A 24,529-nucleotide genomic window follows, 5' to 3' on the forward strand; every position below is an offset into this window, starting at 1 on the left:
TTCCAATGAGTCAACTTTTCGCATGAGGTGGCCAAAGTATTGGAGTTTCAGCTTTAGCATCATTCCTTCCAAAGAACACCCATGACTGATCTCCTTTAGAATGGACTGGTTGGATCTCCTTGCAGTCCAAGGGACTCTCAAGAGTCTTCTCCAACACCACAGTTCAAAAGCATCAATTCTTCGGTGCTCAGCTTTCTTCCCAGTCCAACTCTCACATCTGTACATGACCGCAGGAAAAACCATAGCCTTGACTAGACAGACCTTTGTTGGCAAAGTAATATCTCTTTTTCAATACGCTATATAGGTTGGTCATAACTTTCCTTCCAAGGAGTAAGCGTCTTTTAATTTCATGGCTGCAGTCATCATTTGCAGTGATTTTGGAGCCCAAAAAAATAAAGTCTGACACTGTTTCCCCATCTATTTCCCAGGAAGTGATGGGACCAGATGCCATGATCTTAGTTTTCTGAATGTTGAGCTTTAAGCCAACTTGTTTGCTCTCCTCTTTCACTTTCATCAAGAGGCTTTTGAGTTCCTCTTCACTTTCTGCCATAAGGGTGGTGTCATCTGCATATCTGAGGTTATTGATATTTTTCCTGGCAATCTTGATTCCAGCTTGTGCTTCTTCCAGCCCAGCATTTCCCATGATGTACTCTGCATAGAAGTTAAATAAGCAGGGTGACAATATACAGCCTTGACGTACTCCTTTTCCTATTTGGAACCAGTCTGTTGTTCCATGTCCAGTTCGAACTGTTGCTTCCTGACCTGCATACAGGTTTCTCAAGAGGCAGGTCAGGTGGTCTGGGAATCCCATCTCTTTCAGAATTTTCCACAGTTTATTGTGATCCACACAGTCAAAGGCTTTGGTATAGTCAATAAAGCAGTAGTAGATGTTTCTCTGGCACTCTCTTGGTTTTTCGATGATCCAGCAGATGTTGGCAATTTGATCTCTGGTTCCTCTGCCTTTTCTAAAACCAGCTTGAACATCTGGAAGTTCATGGTTCACATATTGCTGAAGCCTGGCTTGGAGAATTTTGAGCATTACTTTACTAGCATGTGAGATGAGTGCAATTGTGTGGTAGTTTGAGCATTCTTTGGCATTGCCTTTCTTTGGGATTGGAAGGCTTAAGTAAAATAATTTACATAAATCTTTTAGCAAAGTGCCTACCACAAAAATGTGAACTCCTAATATTATTAATATTTTGCCATTCAGATCTCAGTCATATATCTATCATTGGTAGAATTAGTTTCCCTGTAATGTTTCAGAAAGTGTGGTAACTTGTGTGGTAAAGTGTGTCTGAAAATATACCAGGTGCAAAGAGTAATAATCAGTTCCCTTCCATCTGCACTACTGAGTCTGTTGCTACCTGACTCCTCAGAGAGACTGTGCTTTTGGTTATTCTTTCTCTTTCTTGTATATTTTTTCCCTTTTTTTTGAAATTGAGATGAAGTTCACATTAAAAAATGAGCTATTTTAAAGTGAACAGTTCACTGACATTTAGTAATATTATTTCACTCTATTGTGCAACTGTCATCTCTGTCTAGTCCCAAAACATTTTCATCACCCCCAAATATAACCCTATATCCATTCAACTGTTAATCTCATTCTTCCCAGGCCCTGACAACTACCAATTTCTTGTCTCTGTAGATTTACCTATTCTTCATATTTCATTTAGATAGAATCATACTACATATGACCTTTTGTGTCTGACTTCTTTCACTTAGCATAATGTTTTTGAGATTCATCCACATGGGAGCATGTATCAGTATATCATTTCTTTTTCATGGCTGAATAATATTCCATTGTGTGTACATACAATTTGCTTATCCATTCATCAGCTCATAGACATTTGAGTTGTTTCCACCTATTGTGAATGGCAGCATATACAAATATTAGTCTGACTACCTGTTTTCAATTCATTTGAGTATCATAATTCTGTGTTTAACCTTTTAAAGAGCCACTAAAATGTTTTCCACAGTGGCTGAGCTATTTCATATTCCCACCAGCAATGCATGAGGGTTCTGATTTCTCCACATCCTTAGCACCACTTATCTCTTTCATTACAGTCATCCTAGCAGATATGAAGTGGTGTCTCATTGTGGTTTTGATTTTCATTTCATCTTTTCATGTGTTTGTTGGCCATTTGTATGTCTTATTTGGAGACAGATATACTCAAGTCCTATGCCTATTTTTAGTTGGGTTGTTTGTGTTTTTGTTATTGATTATGAATTCTTTATATAGATACTATATTCATTTGAGATATATGTTTGCATATATTTTCTCTCATTCTGTAGTTGTCCTTTGACTTTCTTAATAATGTTCAATGATGCACAGAAGTTTTAAAATTCATTCAAGGTTTCAACTGTTATTTTGTCAAATATTCTTTCCAAAGAAAAGGTCCAAATACTTTTCTGGGTTTCCTCAGGTGGTTTTTGTCAGTTTTTTTTTTCTTTTGAATTTTCCCCATGAATGGGCCATAGTTTCCTGTTTCTTTGTATGTCTTATAATTTTTGTTGAAAACTGGGTATTTTTAATATTCAGTTCAGTTCAGTCGCTCAGTATTGTCTGACTCCTTGTGACCCCATGAATCACAGGACACCAGGCCTCCCTGTCCATCACCAACTTCCAGAGTTCACCCAAACTCATGTCCATCAAGTTGGTGATGCCATCCTACCATCTCATCCTCTGTCGTCCTCTTTTCCTCCTGCCCCCAATCCCTCCCAGCATCAGAGTCTTTTCCAATGAGTCAACTCTTCACATAAGGTGGCCAAAGTATTGGAGTTTCAGCTTCAGCATCAGTCCTTCCAATGAACACTGAGGACTGATCTCCTTTAGAATGGACTGGTTGGATCTCCTTGCAGTCCAAGGGACTCTCAAGAGTTTTCTCCAACACCACAAAAGCATCAATTCTTCAGCGCTCAGCCTTCTTCACAGTCCAACTCTCACATCCATACATGACCACTGGAAAAACCATAGCCTTGACTAGACAGACCTTTGTCGGCAAGTAATGTCTCTGCTTTTTAATATGCTGTCTAGGTTGGAGAAGGCAATGGCAACCCACTCCAGTACTATTGCCTGGAAAATCCCATGGTCAGAGGAGCCTGGTAGGCTGCAGTTCATGGAGTCACTAAGAGTCGGACACAACTGAGCGACTTCACTTTTCAGTTTCATGCATTGGAGAAGGAAATGGCAACCCACGCCAGTGTTCTTGCCTGGAGAATCCCAGGGATGGAGCTTGGTGGGCTGACGTCTATGGGTCACACAGAGTCGGACACGACTGAAGTGACTTAGCAGCAGCAGCAGCAAAGCTATGTCAGGCTGCCTACAGCTGCCAGTTGCTTTCATGTTCTGCTTGCACAGGGCCGTGGTCAGTCAGAAGCACAAGCCTAAGGTCTTTACAGATCTTTTCTGAGTATGCATCCATCCCTGAGATTGTGCATTTCATGTTAGGTTCCCAAGATAAGAGGTAGCTCTTATTACCCCAAGAATCTTCCTCTTCAGCTTCCTCATTTGTAGGCTTTTTCTTGTCCCTTCCTTCATCCTTTGTCCCAGGTAGCTTTGGGTATAGTATGTCTTTAAATGCTTTTATCAGCTGCTACTTGCAAAGTACCTCCATCCTCAGTTCAGTTCAGTTCAGTCACTCAGTCATTTCCAATTCTTTGCGACCCCATGAACTGCAGCACGCCAGGCCTCCCTGTCCATCACCAACTCCCGGAGTCTACCCAAACCCATGTCCATTGAGTTGGTGATGCCATCCAACCATTTCATCCTCTGTCATCCCCTTCTCCTCCTGCCTTCAATCTTTCCCAGCATCAGGGTCTTTTCAAATGAGTCAGCTCTTCACATCAGGTGGCCAAAGTACTGGAGTTTCAGCTTCAACATCAGTCAATCCAGTGAACACCTAGGACTGACCTCCTTTAGAATGGACTGCTTGGATCTCCTTGCAGTCCAAGGGACTCTCAAGAGTCTTCTCCAACACCACAGTTTAAAAGCATCAATTCTTCAGTCTCAGCTTTCTTTACAGTCCAACTCTCACATCCATACATGACCACTGGAAAAACCATATCCTTGACTAGACGAACCTTTGTTGGCAAAGTAATGTCTCTGCTTTTTAACATGTTGTTTAGGTTGGTCATAACTTTCCTTCCAACAAGTTAAACGTCTTTTAATTTCATGGCTGCAATCACCATCTGCAGTGATTTTCAAGCCCTCAAAAATAAAGTCAGTCACTGTTTCCACTGTTTCCCCATCTATTTGCCATGAAGTGAGGGAGGTAAAACAAAGGTCAGTTTCCTTACCATTCCCTCTTCTGAGATAAGGAGGAATAAGAAAAATATAAATGATGGGAATTCCCTTGTGGTCCAGTGGATAGGACTCCAAGCTTCCCAGTGCAGAGGACATGCGTTCGATCCCTCGTCAGGGAATAAAGATCTTGCAAGCTGCCAGCATGGCGCAGCAAAACAAAACAAAACAAAAACAAAACCCAAAGAAACAAAAAACTTAAGGGAAAAAAAATGAGATGGATTCTAGAGTTTTTCTAAAACATTTATTTACAGAGATAATCCTTGTACTGTTTGCCACAGATGTATAAGAGTACATAAGATGTAATACAAACACAAATGACTATCTTGGTTTGCTGACTTAGAGAGGATTATTCTAAGAGTTTCATATATATATTTCTAGAAAAATGTTCACTCCTGTTTATCAAGGAAAATTAAAATTAGGCAGCGAAAATTGTTAAAATGGCAAATATTTTTATACATTTAAAAGATACCCCATTCTGATGAGCTTGCAGAAAGAAAAGTGAGTTCTCAGATCAAATTTCAATTGGTTAAACTTTTCTGGAGAGCAGTTTAGCAATATGTATACAAGAGGCTTAAAATGTTTTATACCTTTTGACAGTAATTCTCAATCTAGCAATTTTCCCTAAAAAATAACCAGAGATGTGCATAATTTATTTGTGGTAGTATTTCCATATTGAAAAATTATAAGCCATCTAAATAAGGATAGAAAATCATAACATAAATTATGACACATCGAGATTTCCCTGATGGCCCAGTGGCTAAGAGTCTGCACTTCCAACTCAGGGGGCCCAGGTTCGACCCCTAATGAGGGAACTAGATCCCACATGCTGTATCTAAGACCCTGCTGTTAAGTCACTTCAGTTGTGTCCGACTCTGTGTGACCCCACAGACGTCAGCCCACCAGGCTCCCCCATCCCTGGGATTCTCCAGGCAAGAACACTGGAGTGGGTTGCCATTTCCTTCTCCAATGCATGAAAGTGAAAAGTGAAAGGGAAGTCGCTCAGTCATGTCCGACTCTTAGAGACCCCATGGACTGCAGCCTACCAGGCTCCTCCATCCATGGGAATTTCCAGGCAAGAGTACTGGAGTGGGGTGCCATTGCCTTCTCTGTATCTGACTCAGGCAGGCAGTCAAATAAATAAATATATACACATCTATATGATGTATTATTACATAACTTTAAAAAGTTATGTTTTGAAAAAATATTTAAAGACATGGAGAAATGTGATATAATGTAATGAGAAAATCAGGATTCAAAATCATCTGCATCCATCTTACGATACATCAATATTATGCATGTGAGTATATGCATAGGAAAAAGACAAGAGGGAAAATGGCTTCATACATATATTCTATTTAGGTAAAAATTTGTTAAAATTTCCATTTTTGTTATGCTTTGTTTCAATTTTCTATTTTTTATAATAAGAAAAAAGAGACATGAATGATAATGCCATTTCTATTGGGATAAAAGAATAGACATTTTTTCATGGTATATATTTAGTTTTGAAATTTTATTTTTAAAGTTTCTCATTCTTACTGGTTCTAATAATGAAGTTCTTTCACCTTTTCTACTCCCAGTGCAAATTCCTGGTACTTTTTCATTTTAGTTTTAGAATCTATAATAAATTTTTGATGGTTTACCAAAATTTTAGGGTCAGTTTGAGTTAAAGAAAATAAAGTAGCAGTTTCCAATAGGAAAGAAATCTGGGGTCATCAAAACCTAGACCTAAAGTTTAGCTTCACCATTCACTCACTCTGTGTGCATAGGCAAATCATTCACTCTCACTGAGTTTCAATATTTTAATATTCAGTTCAGTTCAGTTTGGTCGCGCAGTCATGTCCGACTCTTTGCGACCCCATGAATCGCAGCACAGCAGGCCTCCCTGTCCATCACAATCTCCTGGAGTTCACGCAAACTCACATCCATCCAGTCGGTAATGCCATCCAGCCATTGCATCCTCTGTCGTCCCCTTCTCCTCCTGCCCCCAATCCCTCCCAGCATCAGAGTTTTTTCCAATGAGTCAACTCTTCCCATGAGGTGGCCAAAGTATTGGAGTTTCAGCTTTAGCATCATTCCCTCCAAAGAATTCCCAGGGCTGATCTCCTTCAGAATGGACTGGTTGGATCTCCTTGCAGTCCAAGGGACTCTGAAGAGTCTTCTCTGACACCACAGTTCAAAAGCATCAATTCTTCGGTGCTCAGCCTTCTTCAAGTCCAACTCTCACATCCATACATGACTACTGGAAATTTTTAACATTACAAGGGTATACTTTACCTCAAAGAACTATTGGGAGGCTTAGGAGGTAACTTCTGGCTGTATTTAGTAGCTGTAAAAATTATTAGGGATTGTAAGGAAAGTCTTTCATTATTCTTCAAACATTTAATGAACATAAATATACACAATATTTAAACAGTGCACTACCTATAAGATAATGTGAAAAAGCACATTACCAAGGAGTTAACTGATTTAAATGACCTATGTCAGTTAAAATCATAACATAAATTATGACACAGACCTACTGTTCTGTTTCTTCTTTTCAGGTAAAGGATTTATCTCCAGACACACTTCTCCAACAGCATGATGATTTGGATTTGGCTTTGGATAGCTGTTACAGTGGAGATACAGTTGTTATTTTTCCAGGAGAATATCAAGCTGTAAATCTTGCTTTATTGACTGATGACATTGTTATAAAGGGTTAGCAAGGCATCTTTTTGAATCTTTTAATAGCAATGTATTCTGGACAAACTGTATATTATAAACATGGTTAATCAGATAACTAGAAATTAGAACAGTTTTGCATTTCATGAAAATGCCGTATGTGCCTTTTCCAATGAATACTTTCTCACCTGTCCAGTGTGGGCTTCTAGGTGGCTTGGTGGTAGAAAATTCAGCCTACAGTGCAGAAGATGCAGGAGATGAGGGTTCAGTCCCTGGGTTGGGGAGATGCCCTGGAGGAGGAAAGAATACTGCCCACTCCAGTATTCTCGGCTGGATAATCCCACGGACAGAGGACCCTGGTGGGCTACAGTCCCTGGGGTCACAAAGAGTCAGACACGACTGAGCAACTGAGCATGCACGTGCAGATGCACCTGTCCAGCAGTATATCATCTGTACAGGTTACCTCATTTGGACATACCGTACCAGAGCAGATCAGTGAGACTGCTTCCCCGCGATAAACAACCAAAGTCAGAATAAAACAAAAAAAAACCTGCTCACAACATCTCCCATCATCTCTATTTTTTACCTAAACTACTTTTTTCCCTTCTGTCTCCACAGCATTTCATATTACTGTAGTAGAAAACCCAAATGTAAAGTTATATTAAAATATACTCAGGATTTTCTCTAAAAGCTTAATTCTATGGAAACTTACTAAACTAGAAGTAAAAAAGCAGAGTTTACTAAACTTCTTTTAGATTCTGAACATATTTAGTGGCTTTAGTTCTGCCCTTTTACTTTAAGGTTATTCTCATTGTCTGGCCAAAAGTCAAGGCAGATGACTTAAACTTTGCTATCATTTCAAAAATTGAGCATAATTTCCACTAGATTTTGATGACTGTAATGTTCACTTTGCTGAACTATATGGGTAATAAGGATATTTTTTAATTTTAAAAATTTGTTGTTTTTAATATACAACCCCTCATTTTTGGATAGATGTTAAACTTAGATGATTGTGACGACTACCAGAGCAAAATTATAGACACGATTACAATAATCTTGTAACCTAACTCAAGAGTCTCTGCCAGTCTTTTTTATTATGGTTTTGAAACCAGGTTATGGTAAGATACTTTCTGTATCTTACACATTTTGTAGATTACTGCTCACCATGTAATACAGGGAAATATGTAGTGGAATGAGTGTGTTAAGTACCATAGGTTCATTTAGGTTGATTATAAACCCAGATTCTTCCATCATGGCATCAAAACAAGACTACATTATAGTTAAGTGTCTAAATGGTTGACTGAATAATTACAAATGTTACTTGTAATAGCGAGTATTACTGAATGACTAATGGGCTTTAAGCTTTGGATTATGTATTTAATTATGTATTTTTGTCCCTATAAATCAGGAATTGGAAAGAGAGAGGAAATTATGATTACTTCTGAACCTTCTCATGACAGTTTTGTGGTGTCCAAAGCTGATAATGTGAAACTAATGCATCTATCTTTGATACAACAAGGGACAGTTGATGGTATTGTGGTGGTAGAGTCTGGTCACATGACTCTAGAAAACTGTGTATTAAAATGTGAAGGAACAGGAGTATGTGTTCTTACAGGGGCTGCTTTGACTATTACGGACAGTGAAATAACTGGTGCCCAGGTATTTTATTTTATAAAATTTATGGCTTTATTTGGCTGTATATAACTTTGAGTGATCTTAATATGTAAACAGAAGGTACCAATTGTTTTATCTTTGAATGGAATTATAATTAAGCTTGGAAACTGATAAAAGTAAATTAAATGAGAACAAGTACAAGCATGTCATTTTATACACTTAGTATACTTAGGAAAGTGAACTGCCAAAGTAAGAAATTAGTTTTGTTGATGTGTGCTTTTTAAAAAAATCAGGAATCAGTGGTTATAAACAGATTATGAGTCAGGTTAACAGATTTTAGCAGCATTATGAAGGATTTAAAGTACATATACATCAATTTTATAACTACTGAGAATAATTGCTGTTAAGAGATCTTCCCTTCTAAGACATGATTCGGGTGGGTGGAGAGCAATGTAATGGTCCATACAACTTCAGCCTTCTTAGAGGTCTAATGATTCTTTGACACAGAGTTTGTTTTCAATGTTATTTCCACAATAAATTATACTATTGTATTTTCATGTAACTTAATATGTTTAGACGGCTAATATAGAACTACATTTTTCAAGTCTAAAGAAAATTTTGGAGGTGTACATGTGTTTTGTAGATTGTTTTATTTGCTTTTAATTTACAGGGTGCTGGTGTTGAACTGTATCCTGGGAGTGTAGCCATTCTGGAAAGAAATGAAATTCATCACTGTAATAACCTCAGAACCTGTGACAGTTCAAAAAGTACCTTAGGTGGAGTTAATATGAAGGTATTCTCATATTTTTTAACATATTATAAATATTATAAAGATACCAAAATATTAGCTTCAGCCTTAAATTTTAGTCTGTTAAGTATGGTGCAAGCAATTAAAATACTGTTTAGATGGTAGTTGACAGGAAACAAATTTAGTCTTATAATAATTTCAACTTAAATTCTTGTAAATAACTTTGAATATGAGAAAGGGATAAGTTCTTTTTAGATTTTGTTTTCATTGAGCCAGACTTGTAGTATTAATACATTTGGCTAAGTGAATAAAGAGGATAAATGTATTAAGAAAATTTAAGTCATTCAAAAGTTGTAAAATAATTTAACCTAACCAATTAAAACATGAATAGCAATAATTTGTAAGTGAAATGCTTACCCATTCTTTTCTACTTATGTAAATTCTACCTTTCTAGGTCCCTCTCTCGACTTTTATAGTTAACGATAAACTTGAAAACTTCATATACTATTTCCTCAAACATTTTTGTAGTTAATATTACATTAATCCAGTGTGAGGAAAATAACACTTGTTCAAAACTGAGATTCAGTTGTTTTAAGGAAATGTGTGAGCTCAAGAATTAAGTTCTAGAGTTTATGAAATGTTCATTAGTTCATATTTTTATAGAAATTACTGAAAACCCAATTTCCTTGAATAATTTAACAGGTTCTTCCAGCACCCAAATTGAAGATGACTAATAATCATATTTACAACAACAATGGCTATGGAGTAAGCATTCTTCAACCAACTGAACAGTTTTTTATTGTAGCAGAAGAAGCCCTCAACAAAGGGGCTGCTTCAGGAGATAAAAGAGATGATAATATGCTCTCCAAAGTAATGCAAAATCTGAATTTGGAAATGAACAATAATAAAATAGAAGCAAACTTAAAGGGGGATATTAGAATAGTAACAAGTTGAAGCATCTGGATTTAAAGTTTTATATTTCAGATATTTAATAAATCTCATATCCCACAGAAACGGTCGTTTTAATTAAATTCAAATTTTATTTAATTACAAAAATTAAATATTTAAGGGCTTCCCTAGTGGCTCAGACGGTAAAGCGTCTGCCTGCAACGCAGGAGACCCTAGTTTGATCCCTGGGTCAGGAAGATTCCCTGGAGAATGAAATGGCAACCCACTCCAGTATTCTTGCCTGGAGAATCCCATGGACAGTAGAGCCTGGTGGGCAGCAGTCCGTGGGATCACAGAGTCACACACACCTGGGTGACTAACGCCCACTAGGTGAGCTAACCTGGTTGTATTTAATGGTCTCTCACTGAAGAGTCATTTTAATGTTTTTAAAAAATGTCTTTGAAACATCACACAACCTAAAAGCTAAATGGTAATACCATCACCACCCATTCCAAAAGCAAACATGGTTTAAATTTTTTTGGTCACACCATGGGGCAAGAGGAATCTTAGTTCCCTGACCAGGGATTGAACCCAAGCTCCCTGCACTGACAGCAGTGGAGTCTTAACCACTGGACCACCAGGGAAGTCCCTGAATATTGTTTCTTGTAGCCTTAGTCCAATAAACGGTGTTAGGTTTTTTACATAGTTTCTGGCCAATTTATGGTCAATTCCTGATTCATTCCTACGTATCTGTGCAGGTAACTGGAATAAGATAAGTTATATAGGATTAACTACAGGAAACACAAAAAGTCAAAATAAGACAAAAAACAAAGAAAATGTATTTCTTCCTTATGTTTAAGAAATCCAGAGGTATTCAGTTACAAAACTAGCAGATGTTCCACATGGATACTCAGTATTAGGTGTTGAGTGCTGGAAGTTCAAAGTGCTTCAAATTTCTTGTCTTCCATTTGTATGGTTTTCATCCAAAATCACCACATGGTCTAAGATAGCAACTGTTGCTCGAGCCAAGCAGAAGGGATAAGACCTCTCTACTAAGTCATACACATTATTTCAACTTTGATGCCCCCCACCCCTAGCCAGAATCTAATCACATGGCTCTGTGCAAATTAAGCTAGAAAACCTTTAAATTGGATTGCCATGTGTGCTCTACAACAGGGTTTTTTAAGAAACTGGTCTTTTTCACTAAGCACAATTTACATTAATTTCGGGATATAAAAGGAAATAAGCACAGGCTTCAGCCCTTTATCTTTCCTTCTGCAAATTGACTATCTGTAATTTGATCAGTCCTGGGTGTTCTTTGAAGGACTGATGTTAAAGCTGAAATTCCAATACTATGACCACCTCATGCGAAGAGTTGACTCATTGGAAAAGACCCTGATGCTGGGAGGGATTGGGGGCAGGAAAAGGGGACGACAGGATGAGATGGCTGGATGGCATCACTGACTCGATGGACATGAGTCTGAGTGAACTCCGGGAGTTGGTGATGGACAGGGAGGCCTGGTGTGCTGCCGTTCATGGGGTGGCAGTCAGATGCGACTGAGTGACTGGACTGAACTGAATTTAGCATAAGAGACCCTGTGTTGCTATAATCTCTTAAGGCTTAGAGAATTTAATAAATGTTGTTCCTCGGTATTTCACTGAATAGCTTTTTAAACACAAGGTTGTCTTTGCCAAATGACATAAGTAATTTGAGGAGGCCTTAAGAAAAAGCCTCTTTATAATGAATTTAATAAGCTGTCAAAGTGGGGATTTTCCTTTCCAATTCTCTACTTCCTTGTTTCTTCCAAAGAGTGATGGACATAAGATCCTTTTGAGAGTGAACAGAAAGCCAACAACCTTGCATGAACAAGCTGCTCAATCATTGGTCACCTGCCTCCCTTTGGTTGCTTCCATTGGTTTCCAACGAATTACTTCTCAGTCCTTCTTCAGAATAGTTCCTCCTGCACCCCATTCTCAGTTCACCGAAGCATACACAAAGCGTTTTTAAGATTTTCTAAGAACTTTGATAGTTTTCCCCCTCTTTTGCCTTCCCATCTGTACTTTTTTCTCACCATCATATTAAGAGGCTTCAGTTCAGTTGCTCAGTTGCGTCCAACTCTTTGCAACCCCATGAACCGTAGCACGCCAGGCTTCCCTGTCCATCACCAACTCCTGGAGTCCACCCAAACCCATGTCCATCGAGTGGATGATGCCATCCAGCCATCTTATCCTCTGTCGTCCCCTTCTCCCACCCGTCTTTTCAAATGAGTCAGCTCTCTGCATCAGGTGGCCAAACTATTGAGTTTTAGCTTCAACATCAGTCCTACCAAACAAAGCATCACCAATTTATTATCTGTAGGTTTTATTTATATTCTGTAGGTTGCGGTCTGACATGGGTCCCACTGGGCTTAAAATCAGTGTTTCTGGATATTCTCGGGGATGTTTCCTTGTTCACTTGAGTGTTGGCAGAATTCTGTTGTTGCGGTTGTAGGATTGATAACTGTAGTCACCTGGGGGCTACTCCCAGCTTCTAGTGACCAACTGCATTTGGGTTGTCTTCTATCCCCCATCTTCAACGCCAGCAACAACGGAATGAGTCCCTTTCCTGCTTTGTATCTCTGCCTCCCTGACCCAACTCTTCTGTCCCTTCCCTTCCACTTTTAAGAACCCCTGGTTAGATTGAGCCCACCTGGATAATCCAGGGTAATGTCCCCATCTCCCGGTCTTTAACTTCAGTTACACCTGCAAAGCCCCTTTTGCCAGGCAGGATACACATTCACAGGCTCTGGGAATTAGGATGTGGACATCTTTGAGGGGCCATTCTGCTTACCACCCATCTTAATTTTCTAAGTAAAGGGATGACAAATTCTAATCCTACTCTTCTCAAATAGGATTTAATTCAGTTTTTTCTGCTCTTTCCCTTCTGTGCACACACCTGGCTGGCCTACTCAACCAATTTTGGAGTACAGGCATTGGGTCCTAGTAACCACTGTATTCCACACTGTACTGTGCACTGCAAGTAATAATGTTAACTGTTTTAAAGGAATGCTACCAATGGGTCTCTGCTTATGCAGAGAAATGGTTTTATTCTCTGCTTATGCAGAGAAACAATGCAGGACTGTTAAGGAAATTTCATCATAGTTGTTGGGGATGGAAATGTTAGGATTTTGGAGGTGAAGGCTGGACAAATCAAGATGAAAAAGTGGTGTCGGTGTACAAGGAAAAGGGATGAATCAGAACCCCTTTTTTGTAAGGGGTTTTCTTTGCTCCACTGCAATGCCGGTAGCAGCTATGGTAGTCTCAACTAAATTAAGAACAGAATGGGAGCCATAATACGAGAGTCTCTTGTCAATTTATTAGAAGCAGTAAAGTGGCAGGTGGCTACAAACCAAAGGACTGAAAGGACTCCTCAGCAGCACAAGGTACAAGCAGTTGCTAACTCTTTGTGAGACACACAAGATGCAGTTAATTAGGGTTTTTTTTCCAGTTTGGAAAGCTTTTTTCTGGACAGCACTCTATTGTTTAGTAAGCAGTTTTTTTACAAAGGCCTGATGCACAGAAAGAAAATCTCAGCTGGAGACAGATTTGAGAGTCTATCAATAAACTGGACTTATCAGCAGTTAACCGTTGAAAGTAATCCACGAGAAGAGGATTTTGAAAATGCCACTAAGACGAAGTATAAGTTGTCCAAGATCATTCACATGTCAGCAGCATGAAGATATGAATTCGGTTCTAATTGAAAAACTCTGTAATCTCTACTATACTGTGCTACTGAAATGAGAAATGTGAAAATTCACTGGAAACAAGTATATACTAAGTGTATAAATGTCTCCAATAAAATAACCCAGCTTAACAAATATCCTTTGAAATACATGTTAATGTAGTTATTTGTCAAACACCTAAACATTATGCACTGGTGAAGTTTCACTTACCTTAGTTTGGATTAATTTTTAAATTTTAATTAAAATTTTAATACTGGAAACTACTAACCAGGAAAAACGAGAATGCTGACCTTGGTCTTAGATTTTTCAAAGACAAAGGTTGGGAAAAAGTAAAAATACTCAGTCCTAGGTCAAAAGTTTTATTCAGGTACAGAGATTCATGTAAATTGGTTACGGGCCAGTATTTAACACAAGAATAACAGCATTCCAAGGCTATTTATTCTAACTACTGTAGGTAGTGACATCAGTTGCTATAGTTATGAAATGAAGTAGTTTTTCCCCTGACATTTAAAACTAATGAATGTCATTAACTGGCATTGTAAAATTATTCTAATGTGTAAGATCAACAATTAACTATACATGGCCAGTATTCAATGTAATACTTTATTTTCTATTGTATTAAACTAAAGTCAAGAAAATATCAAGTATTTTAAAGACAATTCTCAACTCCTGAAAGAAAAAAAATACAAACTGTGGTACCTTTATTATAGATATTTTACATAATATAAACAAAATCACTAATATAACTAAATGTCTAGTAGTTTAAGCTACAATGAACTACAGAACAGGTGGAAAATGGGTTTACTTACTGGCAGCAAATAACTTGAGAAAATGGGTAGCATGCTTTTTTTTTAAACTGTCTATGCATAGACACTGACATAACTAAACTTTAATAGCCTCCACCTCCTCTTCCTTGTCCAAAGTAACCACCCCCATAGCCCCCTCTGCCACCTCCTCGCTGGAATCCTCCAGATCCTCGGTACCCTCCTCCACTCTCCCCTCTGTAGTCTCCTCCTGACATACCTCTATAGCCACCTCGGGAAAGCCCTCTAAAACCGCCACCGCCGCCGCCGCCGCCACCACCACCTCCAACATAGCTTCCCCGAAACGAATTGGAGCCACCCCCATAGCCACCGCCACTGTAGCCTCCTCTACCCCCCCCATAGCCTCCACCCCCACCGTAGCCTCCAGTGCCATAGCCTCCAAGGCCATAGCCCCCACCGCTGTAACTAGAACCTCCCCGTCTGTATCCACTTCCATTGTCGTAACGAGCCATCTTGGGAGGACGGGGACCATCTCCATACCTAGGAAAAGCACAAAACCACCACTTTAGCAAAGCATCCTGAATACTTCTCAACTAGTCACAAAATAGTAACATTTAGTCATATTTGAATATTTAGTACACAACGGGAATACAGCCAAATGCACAAATTAAGCTGAAATGAAATAAATCTGCTAAACTCCAAGATAGACACAAGAGGAGGCATACCTATAAATATCTGTTTTTCTAAAGTTCTTACTGATTCATTCTAAAAATCTTAAAATTTTGGCATGTGCTTACAACTTTCACTCATCTCAAATATATGGCATTCTAAGAAAGTAATAATTTGACCTGGCAATAAATTATTTGACCTTTACCACAAAATATTTTCCTGTATCAACTCTGAAAAATGTTTTTGCAAAATGCCTTTTGCTAAAAGGCATCTAAATCGGCTTCATATGGCAAAGAAAGGAGGGTAATGAAAAACTGCAGAAAATCAAGATGTCTCACCAAAATGTCAATTTAACATACCCCAATATGCTCATTCCTCCTGTGAAGCTTTTTTTAGACACTGCTGCTGCTAAGTCACTTCAGTCGTGTCTGACTCTGTGCGGACCCCACAGACGGCCGCCCACCAGGCACCCTGTCCCCGGGATTCTCCAGGCAAGGACACTGGAGTGGGTTGCCATTTCCTTCTCCAATGCATGAAAATGAAAAGTGAAAGTGAAGTCGCTCAGTGTGTCCAACTCTTAGTGACCTCATGGACTGCAGCCTACCAGGCTCCTCCGTCCATGGGATTTTTCACCCAAGAGTACTGGAGTGGGATGCCATTGCCTTCTCCTTAAGAGACTAGCATTACCAATTCAGCTGCTGTCCAAGCCAGAAACATGGTAGGATCTGTCCTCATTCCCTCACTACACTGCTCTCCCCATTTTAATCCATCACCAATACTTACTGACTCTACTGCAAATCTTTCTAATCTAGTTACTTTTCATTTCAATTCCCCTGACTATAATTCAGACCACCATTTTATTCACACAACCTAACCTCTTATTTCTATCCTATCCTTACAAGTTTTGTCCTTCACAGAGCAGCTTCTATGTGAAGCCTTCTTGATCACCACCCCTTCCTGACAAAAGTTATATCTCCTAAACATCTATGAGTACTGCATTTATACCATGCCTCGGACACGTATTTTCCATCTTTCTTTCTGAAGAGTCTTTCTCAATTATTCTATACAACTGACCTTGTGGGCAGACCGCAGTTATGAGAGCAGCATTTCAGGAGCCATCCTGTCTGCCTGAGAATTCAACTCTACCATTCACTAGCTGGAAGATCTTGGGTTTTAACTTCCCTGTGCTTAGTTTATTCATTTATATTAAAAGGGATAATGATCTACCTACATCACAGGTGGATTAAGTATTAAAACAAGCAAATATCAGAAAAGCACTTAGCACAGTGTGCCACACCTAAGTACTATGTTTGATTAATTTAAAGGAAAAGTTAACCCAATTATAACCAAAATGGAATGCCAGAATCCATAAAGCACACAGCATTTCTGGATAGTAAGTTAACACTTTAAAACCAAATGCAGTTAAGTGATTTTTGATGGGGAGATTGAAAAATATTTTTGAATGACAAATTTTAATGACTGTATATAAGATACTATTTTAACACATTTTTGGGGTGTGACTTATAGCTATGTTCTTAAAAGATACATGAAGCATACTAATGTAAAATGTCATAACACCTGCAACTGAATCACAAATGATTCAACCAAAGTGTGTGTAACATATATCAAAGCAAGTGTCACAAAATGCTGACAATCATTGAAACCTAAGTTAACAGAGTTCACTGTACTACTGTTCTGCCTTTTCTACAGGTATCAAAAATTTTGAGAGTAAAAAGCAGTGGGCAAAGAAAATTTTTAAAGGTGAAAAAAAATGAGGCAAATAAAACACTTTAAAGATTAAACTCTGACGCTTTTCATTCGAAGGAGCAGCAATTTAAGCCCTCATCATTTTTCCTGTAGAGATGGCAGAGCAGTTCTGTGGGAAGAGGACTGCCTGGGCCTGTTGCTTTTTTTCCTGTCATGGGACCTGTCCTGGACTCTATATGTACTTCCAAGGTCTCTGTCTATCTCTAGCATGCACTGGTGTAACACATCATTAACACTCTTTCTCTGAATGTGTTAACCAGAACTAAACTTCATTTAGAATATGTATAGAATTTAACTTAAATAACAAGGCCTCCATAAACTCAATGTAGAGTAAGATTACTGTCTCTTCTGCTCAGTTCAAAGAAAGTTACTATGGTACCCACCGTGTAGTGCCAATCATAAGGTTGATACCAGCAGCTGAGGGCCGAGAGATCTGGCGGATTGTGTTCAGCATACGTTCATTAACAGGATCCAACTGGCTGATGATACCAGGCTGTTTGGTCACTTCAACAACCAGAGCCTCCATGGCTGCTCGAAGAGCAGTGATACAGGCAGCAGCTTCGTGAGATATTTGCAGTCTTATCCTAAATTAGGGAAAAATGATTAAAAATGAGAGGAGGTACATACAGAAAAAGACTATTATCTCCCAATTTCACCCATGGCAAGTGATGGGATAAATTTAACTTCTTTTCCAAGTAACAGTACTTTCAACAAATGTAATGGCCCTAGATTTAGCAAACACAGGTATGAAGAGTAACAGTAAGTTAAACCAACTTCATAAATTTCACTGCTAGCTACTGGCAGGAGTTGTGAACCATGAAGTCTACCAAGTGAAGTACGCTTAGCAATACAGATCACTTCAGCTTCCAATAGAAGAATGAAATAAGAGACTCAGAGTTCTGTAAATTTTCATGAATATGACTGAGCCTACTAACCATTAAGTTCTGTTCAATTCTGCCAAGTGCTTACTACACAGACACAACTTGTCTCTAAGCAATATGGAGTGTACATAAAAAAGAGGCATCCAAATTCCAATTAGATTCTAACTCCTTAGTGTGGTATTCATGGTGGTAGATGGGGGTCCAATGAGTAATGCAGCAGCCCCCCAACCTTTCTGGCACCAGGAATCGATTTTTGTGGAAGAAACTTCTTCCAGACTGGGGTGATGGTGGGGATGGTTTGGGATGATTTAAGTGCATTACATTTACTGTGCACTGAATTTCTATTATTACTGCATCAGCTCCACCTCAGATCATCAGACATTAGATCCCAGAGGGTGGGCACCCCTGATTTAATGCATCTGCCTCTACAAGTATAATCAATTTAAGACTTCACTATCAACTACAAATCATAAGCCTAGGATATACTACTCTAAGACAAGACAGTGTTATACAACACATTGTTTATGCCATCGAATTCTGCCATATTTCACAAATAGATTAGCAGCTGAATTCCACTACATTTCAATTCTAAGAATTCAGGTGAGTTCACATCTGAAAATCCATACCAGTCGTCTACAACCACAAGCTGTCCATCAGACATAACTTTCTTGGAGGCAAAGAGAAGCAGCTGCAAGGGGGTGACTAAGGTCATGCCTTTAGCAGAGATGGCCCGAGTTCGAATCTGAAGATAAAGAGGCAAGAGGAAAAAGTTGACATTCCAACTGTCAATCAACTACCATATAATAATAATGAACTAAAACCCATGTCCCCACTACACATTAAAAAAGTAATCTGGATTTTAAATGTAGAAGTTTTCTAAACCTCTTTTCTTACCTTTTCACCAAATACAAAGAAGGGAGATGGGTACTTCATGTCTTGGCTGCTAAAAGGACAATTAACAGATGACTTGTGGATAAGTGCATTACGCCCTTCAGTGGTGAGAATCTTTCTCTTTTCCTTATGGTAACACACATTGGGGTATACACCAAAGGCCAGGAGAGAGATAACAACATCCAGATTATTGTCTGGTCCAGTGTTAGTAAACACTTGTGTCAGTAAACACTCTGTAAAGAGGAAGGAGATTAAAAAAAAAAAAAAATCAAGTATCTGGCTAATTCTAACACTGAATTTACCAAAATTAAATGACAATTATAAGAATTAACTCCTCCCTCATTCTCTTTTTCAAATAACCCATCTAACTGCCTCTGTTCTTAGCATTCTCGCACTCAGATTAATGCAAGGAGAAATTCTGCTGAGTCTTCACAATTTTAGTAAAATTAAAACATCTGTTTTCTTTTGTAGACACAACTAAGCTTGAAGTACTTAAAAACAAATGCCCCAATTAACCATCTCCTCTCAGATGAGAGCTAGACTGGTATGACCAGTGTCCCACCTGCTGCTCTTAAAAAGCTGCTCCTTCTACACAAGATGAAATGATGACCAAGAGGAACACACTAGAAAAACGCTGATGTTTTCACCCAAACAATGCTTTATGCCCAGCCCATCACATGGAAAGTATGATAGCAACAGTGTGGATAAACTTTGTTCCAAAAAGCCTGTATACCAGTCTTATAAACTTCTGAACTGAATGAGTGTGGACAAGTAATTTAAACCTCTGGCCAGCTGCCTAACCTGTAAAATGGAGGTCATATCTGCATCTCAGGAATTTTGTAGAGTCTATCATACAAAAATGTCCTATTTTCCTTTGATTTTTGAAAGTACAAATTTAGTCAGTTTACAACAGAAGAATGTTTAGTTATTTAGATATGGCCCAGAAGGTAGTCCTTCTGTCTCTCAACTAGCTGTTTCTGGTTATGTGTTCCAACTCTCAATGTTTCAGAAAATTAACTCTGTCTCAATCTAGTTGGAGAAGTACAACAGTTCAAATTTACACGAAAAATGAACAGTTGGATTACTATTCCAGTATCAGATAGCAAAGTCCTCTATGATTAGCTGTCCATTAAAACTTACTCAAAGCCAATTAAAATTTAACGAGATAGTTTACTTCACACCTAAGAATGAACAGATCAGCAAATTAATACATCACTTCACAAACCACTACCTGAGGTTAATTCAACAAACTGCTCATTCTAGAAGTGCAAAAAGTTAGGCCTATGTTTTTTTACAAAGTAAATGGATTAGAAATAAAAACACACCTTTCCACCTAAAAAAAGACAGTGATGTGTAACTGATTCATTTTGCTGTACAGCAGAACCTAACACAACACTGTAAATCAACTACAATCCAATAAAAACAAAACCTCCCAAAGCAGCACAATTCTCAAAACATCTATTCATCATTTGTGTACAAAACTGTAATTTGAACATTATAACCTTTTGCATCCTTAAAAAAAATTCAATTAATGTGAAAAACTGATTATCACCAGAGTTCAAAAAACTAAGAAATAGCTAGGAATACAAAAAAAGCAAAAGCCTTCCTTATGTTTAAAGCTAAAATATACTGGACTGTCAATGTGAATGTTTAATATTAAGGTACTTTAGATATGAGAATCTTACCTTCTGGAAATCCAGAATTAATGAGAATCTCTTTGAGCTGAACTTTGGCTTCCCAGGTCATTCTTAGTGTCGCCATATTGAGTCTTTTGTGCTCACAAAAACGTATCTCTGCTTCTTCTCCACCCATTCTAAACAAACAGGTTAAGAAGTTATGCTCAAAGCCTTAAAGAACTAGATAGATACAGATTACAAACTAGACAGTTCATTCAAATTTTACAAATCTTTGTCTTTCAAGCCCATACCTAGCATCATCCCAAGCCTGGAATACTGATAAAAGGGCCACATGATCAGAAAATCTGTTTCCAGCAAAATTTCGATGGATATAACCCAGTCGCTTCCCTTCACTGATGAACGGCTCTGGAAAGCAGGTGGCCGCAGAGATGGTGCAAATAGCGTCTCCCACACTGAAAGAGATGGGAAAACTCGGTCCAAACCACATTCTTGTTCCAGCAACTCAGCAGTACAGTCAATTGTGGGTCAGGGTATTAGCTTTTTTAGTACTGAAATTGGTTTAACAAAGAATTTTACAGCTGCTCTCCAGATGCGAAAAGAAAAAAAAACAAAATGAGCTTTGATGTTAATGGATGCTTATTTACCATAAATTGACCAAGTATTATATTTTCCTTTCCCATTCTCCCTCATTTTACTAAATCTCTTAATCTTCAAAACTTGTGAACAAAATATACCTGTTTTCCTAACCTTTCTTTCTTGGACAGCTGCTTAACCTCCTAGAGGAAATGCACTTCTCTTGATAAATCTGTGCTCTTCGTCTCAACAAGTTAGGCCCAGGTATCCATCTACTAGAACAGTCTCTTCTCATTTCACACTTTGCTCAGTATCTCAAGTATGCCACTTCTCTCTGAGGAATATTTAAGCTTTTTTTTCCTATTTGGGCCCATCCTGTTTTTACTGGGAGGGGGATAAAATTCTGAAACTGTTTTACCATTAGCTGTAACCAATAAAATAAAGCACTTACTAGAAAATACATCCCATTATCATCATTTTGCCAAAACGAGGCTCAATGGGGAGTTTAGCCAGGATTCGTCCTAGAGGAGTCAACTCATCATTGGCATCTAATGCATCAAGCTCTGTGGGGAGAGATTGCTTTGTGAGCAGAAACAGTAATGAATACCCCCTCAGCCCCAGCAAAGATGAGACTTAATTTTACAGATTAAGTTTCAGATACTGACTGAAGTTTTCATCATTTGTCAAGCCAACTGCCAGCATCACGCCATATCAAAAATTCTCTTCACTCAGAAACAGAACAAAATTAACAAAGAAAGCCCTAGAATTAGGCCCTGTATGTAGGCTGTAAAGCTGAGTACCATCCAGGAGAAGTCTGTAAGTACAGTAATAACTATAATAGGTGCATAAAACATGCTGTAACAAGTCTGACACCATCTGTTAATAATTTTTAGAAAGAAATGAAATCTGGAGAATAAATTTCTGAAGTTCACATAGCAGATGAGCATGAGATTAAAAATTCAAATTGGCTCCAATGTTCTTATTTTTTCCCACTATACACTGTTTCTCTAAGTGTGATTAGAAAACATAGAGGTTCTAAGAGATGTACATAAAATGCTGTGGGTATCATGAATAATTCACTGTCTGATCTTAAATATTGGTTAACAAATAACACCTGCCTTTTCTCCATTTTTTTTCCCCCAAATGAGACTCAAATTACCCCTTTCTTACCTTATGTTGCTCATTTTATATACTGATCATACTAAGTACATTAAGCAACATTGGAAGTTTTACTATCACAGTCCTGTGGACTGTATCCTCTTCTTGACTCCTTTGTGAAGTGTTATTTGTGAGGACAAGACAGATGGTGTAATTCACATGAGTTAGGCAGATCTGTATTTGTGGGTACCTCTAAGTGTGTGCTCTGCTTCAATCACAGCATCCAAAGGCGGAGGTTCAATTGCCTTGGCCAGAAACTGGCCAATTCCTCCCAGACGCAGAAGTTTTATGCTCAAAGCAATTTCATGCAATGGTGTTCGGAACATCTCTGGTGTCATGTGGGTTTCGAGTCTAAGAGAAAATAAGCATAAAATAACCATCTTCTTTTGTGTACACACGCGTTTAATTAACAAAAACCTTGCAGAGAGCTAATCAGGCCCTTCCCTCATCCTTCCACAATTACCAAAGAACACTTATATTTACTACAAAGATTCTCTTGGACAAGACTCTCTAACCTTTTAAAATTTTATTAATAAAAACTACACAAATTAACAACAATAGTATTTACTGAGAGTTTACTGTGTGCCGACCACTGTTCTCAATACTTTCCAACTCAGGCTTATTCTATATGAACTATTTGTAATGAAGACTCAGCGGGATCATCTGGAGGTGAATGCAAACATTTCTGGCAAGACTTAGATCAGCTTAAATTAGGTTTACATAAATGCATATAGCATACCTATACTTTACCTTACAGAAAAAAAGAACAAAAATCTCAGATCTATTCATGCTGTTACTAGCTATGGGCTGATTTTCCTCCAAGATGTTTCTTCAGTTCAAGGGAGAACCCAACCTTTAAAAAGAACTAAGTATCATGTTGCAGCCAGTTGCCTGGAATAATTTCTGACGCTCAAATAAACCTATATTTACAATTACTAGGGAGCCATGCTACCAGTATAAAAACAAATCAAAGCTCTGATTTTTACTGTGTTATATACATCTAGACCTAAATTAGTCTGGCCCACAATTCTTCATTGTGGTAAACAGACACATACCCCTAACTTACCTTTATTATCAACTTATTAAAGCTAATGTACACCACATTGATTTCCAGAAAACATACAACTAAATAGATATCTTAAGTCTATAATTCAAGGACAGTATTTTTTATTTAAAAAAATTGGGGGGGGGGGGGTTGCGGGGAGGCACACAGGGAATACAACCTCATTTGGAGAGCCATAAACTGAGAAGATGGTGCACTTGCCCCAGAGAAGCGAATTAAAGCGACTGGTCTCACCCAGTAACATTCCCCAAAAGGCTCTGTGGTATTAATGGAAATGGACAAGGCACTGACAGACTTGGATTTCAGCACTGGAGAAGTCTGCTAAGCTCCTTAGGCTCTGGTTTCCTCAGGTGAACAATGCCCTCTCTCACACACATGAGGCAAATCATATGACAGGGGTGATGTGCTGCTGGGTGGTTGTGGGGTCTATAAACACAAAAGTGCTATTATTTTAATATATTTTTTCAGAAAGCTAATCATTTCATAAATACAGTACTCCCTATGTGGTGCCTGAATAATGCACATATATCCTTTTTTTGGGGGTGGGGAAACATGTCATGCTTTTAAAAGATTATCAATAAACAATATACCAGTATCAGATATGCCACTGTTGATAATTTCTAATTATATCTAAGCTAAGTTTCCTGCAATGAACTTAACTGAAAGCACTATGTACTGAGTTCATTAAGTTATGTCAGGGCAGAGGTGTGGGGAGGGGCTGTGTGCATAAAAAGGCTGAAAGAAAATCTTCCTTCTTCACTCAAGAATTGGTCTTACCTCTCAAAACGAGCTCGGCTACAGAGGTGAAAGCAGAATCCAGGGCGTACGCGGCCAGCTCGTCCTTTCCGCTGCTCAAGGTTTGTTTTAGATGCCCATACTGTAGCGTAATTGGTCATATTGTTGTGAGCAGTGAACAGCTTCACTTTTTGCCTAAATAGGAACAGGCGTTAATTCTAAAACTCACATGACTATCAATGCATGGCTATTGTATTTCCACCAAGTGGCAGGTGCTTCCAGATAGTTAGGCCTACCTGCAAGAATTTGACTCTGCACTCTCTAAGCTGCCAACCTACTATGAGGTGACATAACACACATGTGCCACTTGCCAGCTGGATGATCTTGGCCAAGTTACTGATCTTTCTGTGACTCATATTCCTCATCTGAAAATGTGTATTATACTAGCACCTACCTCA

The 24,529-nt window shown here is 38.5% G+C and overlaps 2 protein-coding genes across 4 annotated transcripts in view; one reads left to right on the forward strand and one right to left on the reverse strand.

The window, feature by feature from the left end:
* SHCBP1L (SHC binding and spindle associated 1 like) overlaps nucleotides 1–11,039 on the forward strand; it is a 39,768-nt gene extending 28,729 nt beyond the window's left edge. Inside the window, exons 7-10 of the mRNA XM_040263843.1 lie at nucleotides 6,844–6,997; nucleotides 8,370–8,620; nucleotides 9,246–9,368; nucleotides 10,026–11,039. Of these exons, the coding sequence (XP_040119777.1) occupies nucleotides 6,844–6,997; nucleotides 8,370–8,620; nucleotides 9,246–9,368; nucleotides 10,026–10,277 (780 nt within the window). The 3' untranslated portion in view covers nucleotides 10,278–11,039. The remainder of the gene's footprint in view (nucleotides 1–6,843; nucleotides 6,998–8,369; nucleotides 8,621–9,245; nucleotides 9,369–10,025) is intronic.
* A 2,505-nt stretch (nucleotides 11,040–13,544) lies between these two features.
* DHX9 (DExH-box helicase 9) overlaps nucleotides 13,545–24,529 on the reverse strand; it is a 45,929-nt gene continuing 34,944 nt past the window's right edge. For all 3 annotated transcript variants that reach the window (XM_040263839.1, XM_040263840.1, XM_040263842.1), the window contains 9 exons: nucleotides 24,114–24,266; nucleotides 22,464–22,624; nucleotides 21,567–21,678; nucleotides 20,833–20,994; nucleotides 20,591–20,718; nucleotides 18,909–19,138; nucleotides 18,641–18,756; nucleotides 17,517–17,717; nucleotides 13,545–15,237 (listed from right to left, as the gene is read on the reverse strand). In XM_040263839.1, coding sequence (XP_040119773.1) covers nucleotides 14,823–15,237; nucleotides 17,517–17,717; nucleotides 18,641–18,756; nucleotides 18,909–19,138; nucleotides 20,591–20,718; nucleotides 20,833–20,994; nucleotides 21,567–21,678; nucleotides 22,464–22,624; nucleotides 24,114–24,266 — 1,678 coding nt within the window. In that variant the 3' untranslated portion in view covers nucleotides 13,545–14,822. The remainder of the gene's footprint in view (nucleotides 15,238–17,516; nucleotides 17,718–18,640; nucleotides 18,757–18,908; nucleotides 19,139–20,590; nucleotides 20,719–20,832; nucleotides 20,995–21,566; nucleotides 21,679–22,463; nucleotides 22,625–24,113; nucleotides 24,267–24,529) is intronic.

This window comes from Oryx dammah, unplaced genomic scaffold (genome assembly GCF_014754425.2).
Source record: "Oryx dammah isolate SB20612 unplaced genomic scaffold, SCBI_Odam_1.1 HiC_scaffold_21, whole genome shotgun sequence".
NCBI classification, from domain to species: Eukaryota; Metazoa; Chordata; class Mammalia; order Artiodactyla; family Bovidae; genus Oryx; species Oryx dammah.